Raw genomic sequence first — 5,822 nt, forward strand, 5'->3', positions numbered from 1 at the left:
GTGGGGGGGGGGAGGGGACGGGCATGGCTCTCTGGCTCCCCAAACCTCCTTGCACCCTAAGACGGCCTGAGACCAGGAGCCCCCCCAGCCCCGGAAGCTTTCCCTCCTCCCCACCCTCGGCATCCTCGCTAGCCCCCCAAGGGACCCCTCAGTACCAGCCCCCTGCTCCCCTCCCTGCCAGCCTTGATGTGGAGGGTGGTGGTGGGGCGCCGGGGCTCCCCGGTTCCTTGTGGGGGTGGGCAGAGGAACCTACAGAGCTGCTCGGCCAGGAGCCACCGGGCCGCAGCCTCCTCTGATGCCCCGGCAGCTGCTGCCAGATGCCCTGGGAGGAGAGACACAGATCACATCGCAAAGCCGCCGAGTCGTCCCGACAGGCTACCGGGCAGGGAAAATGCCAAAGGATCCAGAGCGCTGCTCCCCTGGCCCCGAGAGGCCTGGAGCGACGTGGCCCCATCTGCAGCAGGGTCGAGCGGGGAAGGCGGCTGCCTGGAGGAGCTGACCTCATCCTCCTTGCTCCAAATGTCAGCGGGCGGAGGGGGGGAGCGCTCGCTCCCCTCCGCAGAGCCATATGGCTGGGGGTGGGGGGCTGCCGGCTCGCTGGATGCAGGCCGAGCCCCCTGCTCTGCACAGCCAGACCCGGGCTTGCAGGCTCAGAGCTGGGGGAAGGCATCCCAGAGAGCAAGTGAGACCCCTCCCTGCTACCCCCTCGGTTGGGGACCCTGGGCCCCCCTGGCCTGAGCAAGCTGGACAGCAAAGGAGGGGCAGGGTGGCTTGGGCAGGCCGGGCTCTCGGGGTGACTTCTGGACGCAGGAGGGGGCAGACCTCCCAAGAGGGAGACTGTCCCGTTACCCCTTCCAGAAATGGCTCCCCCAAAGGCTACACAGTCTGGAAGAGCACCATCATTGCCTGCCCCGTACCACCCCCAAAACACTGGGGCTGACACTGATCCCACGACGTGCATCTCACTCAGCAATCACCAGCAGCTGGATCGCAGGTAGGACCAGACCCTGGCACCGATGCCGCGCAGCCCCTGGCCCGCATGGCCCAGGGCAGGCCAGTGTGCCTCAGTTTCCCCTTAAGTGAAGCCTCCCCGCACATCCATCAAGGAGGCAGGGCCCCGGCCGGACAGCGCTATCAATCAGCGGAGGGTTATTGGTCAGAGGGGACCGGGCGGGGAGGGGAACATGTGTTGGCTTCATTGTCTCTCCCCCCAGGAAGCACTTACTGGGAGCTGGCTCCGGGCCCTGGAGCGTGCGGCCCATGATCTCACTGCTTCCATAGCGATGGGGTGATGTCACCACCGCTGCTTCATCTCCTGGCCGGACTGGGCCAGCTGCTCTGGCCCCGGAGCCGCTCCGTTCAGCTGCTGCTCTGGCCCGCGCGGCGAGGCCAGGTCTGTGCTGGGCCCGAGACCCCCTCTCTGCACGCTCGCCTCCCGGCCAAACTGGGCGGCCCCACCGCGCTCCACTGCAGCCCGGCCGCGGGAGGCAGGCGAGCAGCTTGGCCTGGCAGCGGGGTCCGAGCCCGAGTGCCCCATCCTGAGGGCCACGCTCCAGGCCAGCTGTGGCCATGATTGCACTTCTGCATGGGTGTGGCGGTGCCCACTGGGCACTGAGCCCTGGGTGTGTCCTGTGCAGGGCATCTCCCAGCCTCGGCCAGCTCTGCCCCATGGAGCCAGTGCGTGCATGGCAGGGAGCTGCCTGCCTATAGCTCACCCTTGCCAGGGGAGCAGCCGGGGTGCAGGCTGCAAGAGGCAGGCGCCCGCGGTCCCGCGCTCCGCTCCTTGAGGAGGTTAATAGCCAGGGCTCCGAGCTGGAGGCCGAACCGGCTGCCTCTGGAAAGGCAAACAGCAGAGCCGAGCAGGGGCCACTCCGGCCTGACCTCAATCGTCTGCCTCTTCCTGCCGGGAGCAGGCTGGTGCAGCTGGTGCAGCGTGGGGCGCGGGCAGCGGCTCCAGCCCTGGGAGCCTCATGCCACCCCCGCAGATTGGGATGTGGCCCTGTGCTGGCAGGGGACCCGCAGCTGGGTCCCCATCCACAGCCCTGGCTGCAGGGGGGTGGCAGCATCCAGGGACACAGGCTCTCTGCCCTAGGCCTGCTGGTCCCTCTCTGCCCAGGCTCCCTGCCTGGCAGAGCCACCCATCCCTCCTCCCCCCTACAGGCCCCGCCAGCCTGGGGGCCAGACATCATGGGGTGCAGGCAGGACGTAGGGCCGTGGTCATGGGAGCTCCGGTCGGGCTGTATCGACAGGTCCCGTGCTGCACTGCGCTCTGGTCCAGACCCACTCACCTCTTCTCCAGACCCTGGAGCCATGTCCAGTCCACCCCTTGCTCCCGCGGCCTCTGGCTGCCCCCAGCACTGAGCACTCACCCTGTGCTGGCAGCACTGGCCAGCAAGCACCCAGGGCCCCGAGCACCCTGCTATGTACCCGGCAGGGCAGAGCCTGGCATGGGCACAGCCACGATCCTAAAGGGTTTTCTGCTAGGAGCAGCCCCAGCCCCACAGCGCTGGTGGACAGGACCCCCTGTTGCATCTCTCCCCAGCTCCCTGGCCCCCAGTCTGGCTCTGTGGCCCCCTTCCACACCCAGCTCAGCCCTCTAGCCCATCACTGCAGGCCTTGGTGGTGCCCACTGTCTTGCTGCATGCAGACTGCACCCTGCACCCCGGGGAGGGCTGTAACTCACCCTGGGAATGCAGCCCCATCCTGTCTGCATGGTCAGGTGCTGCAGAGGGACCTGGCTTGGGCTTCATGCTGGTCTCAGGGGGTCTCCAGCCCTTTGCCCCCCACAGCCATACCCAGAAACAGGACCCACGGAGACACCACTGCCAGTGGGGAAACAGGCTTTATTTGGAAGTGATTGTGCTGCGGTACAGGAGGCAGGAGGCTCCAGCAGGACCACAGCTTTGCTGCGCTGGGCGCCACGAGCATGGCCGAAGCCCCATCCAAGGGGGCACACGGTCTGAACGGGCACGGCAGAGCTCCCTCGTGGTGCAGGCTGGAAACGCGGGGGGCAGTGAGATGGGGAGATTCCCACCCCCACCTGCACCAGTGGCTTCCTGACATCCCTGGATGGCACCTTGGGGACTGCCGCTAATTAGCTCGAGTCAGAGCAGCCTTGGGGGCCAGGCTGACGGGAGGGTGGGGGACTGCCTCTGCTGCATCTCTGGCCCCGGGGAAGGGAGACGGGCCAAAGAGCCAAGCTGAGGGTGGTACTGAGGCCCCACGATGCCAGCAGCCCAGTGCCTTTGGGAACCGGCTGCTTCTTGCCCCCCGGGGCAGCGAGGACGGGCTGGGATGGGCTTCGTGGAGGGTGCTCCTTCCAGCCGGAGCTCCCAGGGTGCTGGAAGGGGGGACGGGGAGATGTTTCCCAGAGCACACAACAAACCAAAGACCCCTCCTGGGAGCCCCCAGAAGGGCAGGACAGGACAGGACAGGACTGGGAGCCCCCGCATGGCTCTCTTCCCCCGGCCCGGGCCTTCACAGGCACTTGAGGATGTAGAAGTTGCAGGCCGTGCCACGGGGGCAGTTGCAGAGCTTCCCGATGCGGGCACCTTTCCTGACGGCGCACTGCTCGCCGGCGTCACACTGCGGGGCGAGAGCGGGGCTGTGTTAATACCACCCCCATGCACACACACTTATGCACCCCCCCCCCCAGCCCCCTGCAGCAGCATGGCCATGACACATGGGACAGGGGGTGATGGCAGCGATGAGCTGCCCTTGGTGTCATTTTAGGGAGGGAGGTCAGGACTGGGGGGATTTACACCCCCGTCCCCCACTGGGCGAGCCCCAGGGTTGAAGTCCAGCTGCAGACACAGCCCAGCCTCTGCCCGCGCTCCCACCGAGGACCTTACCGAGGGCACCCAGCCCAGCTTCTTCTCCACCGAGGGCAGGCGCTTGCTCTTCAGCTTCTCCAGCACCTCCTGCAGGGCCACGATCTGCAGACGCACAGCGGGAAGGGGGGACATCTCAGCCCTGCGTCCGCCCGGGAGCCTGGACCATTGGTGCTGGGCTCCCAGAGACCAGGAACGCCCGAGGGACTGGGGCAGCAGCAGATGAAACCCAGGGAGCTGCCAAAACCCCTCTGAAGACCAGGACCTGACACCCCCTTGGGACGAGGGGGCAAGGGCTGGTCCACACAGGGCTGCTCAGGGAAGGGGCTCTGAATTAACGGGGTGGGAGTTAAGAATTGCATTGACTGGGTCAGACCCTAGGGCCGTCTCGCCTCGCCTCTCGTGTCACACGGAGGCTGGAAGGGAGAGCGAGCGAGCGGGGTCTGAGCAGGGTTTCCCCCTACCCCTCTCCCCCTTGCAGCCCCCAGCCCGTGGGCTCTAGGGATGCAGAGGCCGTGCCCTGCACTGCCCGCTCCAGCGCTCCCCATGCCCGTCCTCTCGCTTGGTGGACCATGCTGTGCTCTGCACCCCCACCTCCTCCGATGGCCACCCTTGAGCACCCTGCCAGGTTCGGTGTTTGTTTTAAACGGGCGGCCTGCTCACGCGCTGACCCCTCCGTTTCGTCTGGCGTCAATCCTCAGGTCTCGTATGGACACCCCTACCCACACGATGGCGGCTGGCGTGCGATGCCCCGAATTCCCTTTGCACTTAGCTCCGAGTCAGTGGCTGCCACGGGCTCAGGCAGCGCGAGTGCCCGGGGGACTCTCATTCAGACGCAGGCCGAGCGCTGGCTGCAAGGGACTGCCGCATCTACCAGCGCGTGGACGGCCAAGCCCGGTCCCCTGTGGGCACCACGCCTGGGACAAGGGGTGCGTCTCCCCGGGGCCGAGGGCCTCGAAAGGGGGCAGCCGGAGCAAGCAGCACTCCAGCCCTGCTGCCATCCCCAGCATGGCACGCCTGCGAAGCCGGGGCACGGGGGCATCCCCGATGGGCCCAGACTGCCACGCCGGGGAAGGACCCCAACCCCCCTGGATGCGGGCAGGCGAAGGGACGTGGCCGGGGCCATGCAGGGCGGCGGTGGCAGCGCCCCTTACCAGCTCCTTCTCCTCCTGGCTCTTGGGGGCCAGGCTCTCGGCCGCCCGCACCTCCAGCCCGTCGTCGCCCGCGCCCAGCGCGCACAGCAGGCAGCAGCCGAGGCCGAGCAGGCAGAGGCGGGCGCTGGCCATGGTCCTGCGGCGCGGAGCTGCCGGGCCCGGCCCCGCCGCCGCTTTATAGGGCAGGGCGGCGCGGCCGGACCCACCCCCCGCCCCGATTGGCAGCGGGCGGCGCCGGCCTGATGCGTGGCACGAGGGCAGCCCCCGGGGGGGGGCGTGCAGCCGTGCAGGGGCCCGCCAGCCCCCCTGCCTCAGTTTCCCCAGCAGGGAGACCCCAGCAGCAGCCTCCTGTGTGTGTGTGTGGGTGTCCCATGCACCCATGCAAGGGATCTCATGGCAAGCCAGCCCCCCTGCCTCAGTTTCCCCCCAGGGAGACCTCACCCCAGCAGCCTCCTTTGTGAGGGGGGGCAGACACTGTAGCATGGGATGGGGCGGGTCAGGCATGCAGCCATGCAGGGGCCCAGGGGCACGGCCGTCCCCGTGCCTCAGTTTCTCCCCAGGAAGACCTCACCCCAGCAGCCTCCTTTGTGAGGTGCGGGGGGGGGGGGGGGGGTCAGGCATGCGCCCATGCAGGGGACAGAGTGGCAAACCCAGCCCTGTGCCTCAGTTTCCCCCACAACAGCCCTTGCGAAGGGCTGTGCAAGGACAGAAGCCCCCTCCCCCCTAGCGCAGCCAGGCAATGACTCAGGCCTCCAGCTCACAGGGGCTTAGGGAGGTGGGGGCAGGCGCCCGGCTCCGCGCTTAGCATATTAAAGGCAAAGCATTGGAAAAATCGATG

General features: G+C 67.8%; 1 protein-coding gene across 1 annotated transcript; it reads right to left on the reverse strand.

The window, feature by feature from the left end:
- Positions 1-2,823: 2,823 nt before the first annotated feature.
- Positions 2,824-5,569, reverse strand: LOC102574228 (uncharacterized). Its single transcript, XM_006272129.4, has 3 exons — positions 4,985-5,569; positions 3,852-3,935; positions 2,824-3,585 (listed from the first exon to the last, which is right to left on the reverse strand). Exons 1-3 carry the CDS (start codon positions 5,486-5,488, stop codon positions 3,478-3,480), a joined length of 696 nt encoding a protein of 231 aa, XP_006272191.2. The 5' UTR covers positions 5,489-5,569; the 3' UTR covers positions 2,824-3,477.
- Between the last annotated feature and the right edge of the window lie 253 nt (positions 5,570-5,822).

This window comes from Alligator mississippiensis, chromosome 16, assembly GCF_030867095.1.
Source record: "Alligator mississippiensis isolate rAllMis1 chromosome 16, rAllMis1, whole genome shotgun sequence".
Lineage (NCBI taxonomy): Eukaryota > Metazoa > Chordata > Crocodylia > Alligatoridae > Alligator > Alligator mississippiensis.

Coding starts and splice junctions, on each gene's coding strand:
- LOC102574228 (XM_006272129.4), bottom strand. CDS start 5,488: ATGCCTGACCCGCCCCATCCCATGCTACAGTGTCTGCCCCCCCTCACA. Junction 3,936..4,984: donor GCCAGGAGGAGAAGGAGCTG/GTAAGGGGCGCT, acceptor GTGCGTCTGCAG/ATCGTGGCCCTGCAGGAGGT. Junction 3,586..3,851: donor AGCTGGGCTGGGTGCCCTCG/GTAAGGTCCTCG, acceptor CTCGCCCCGCAG/TGTGACGCCGGCGAGCAGTG.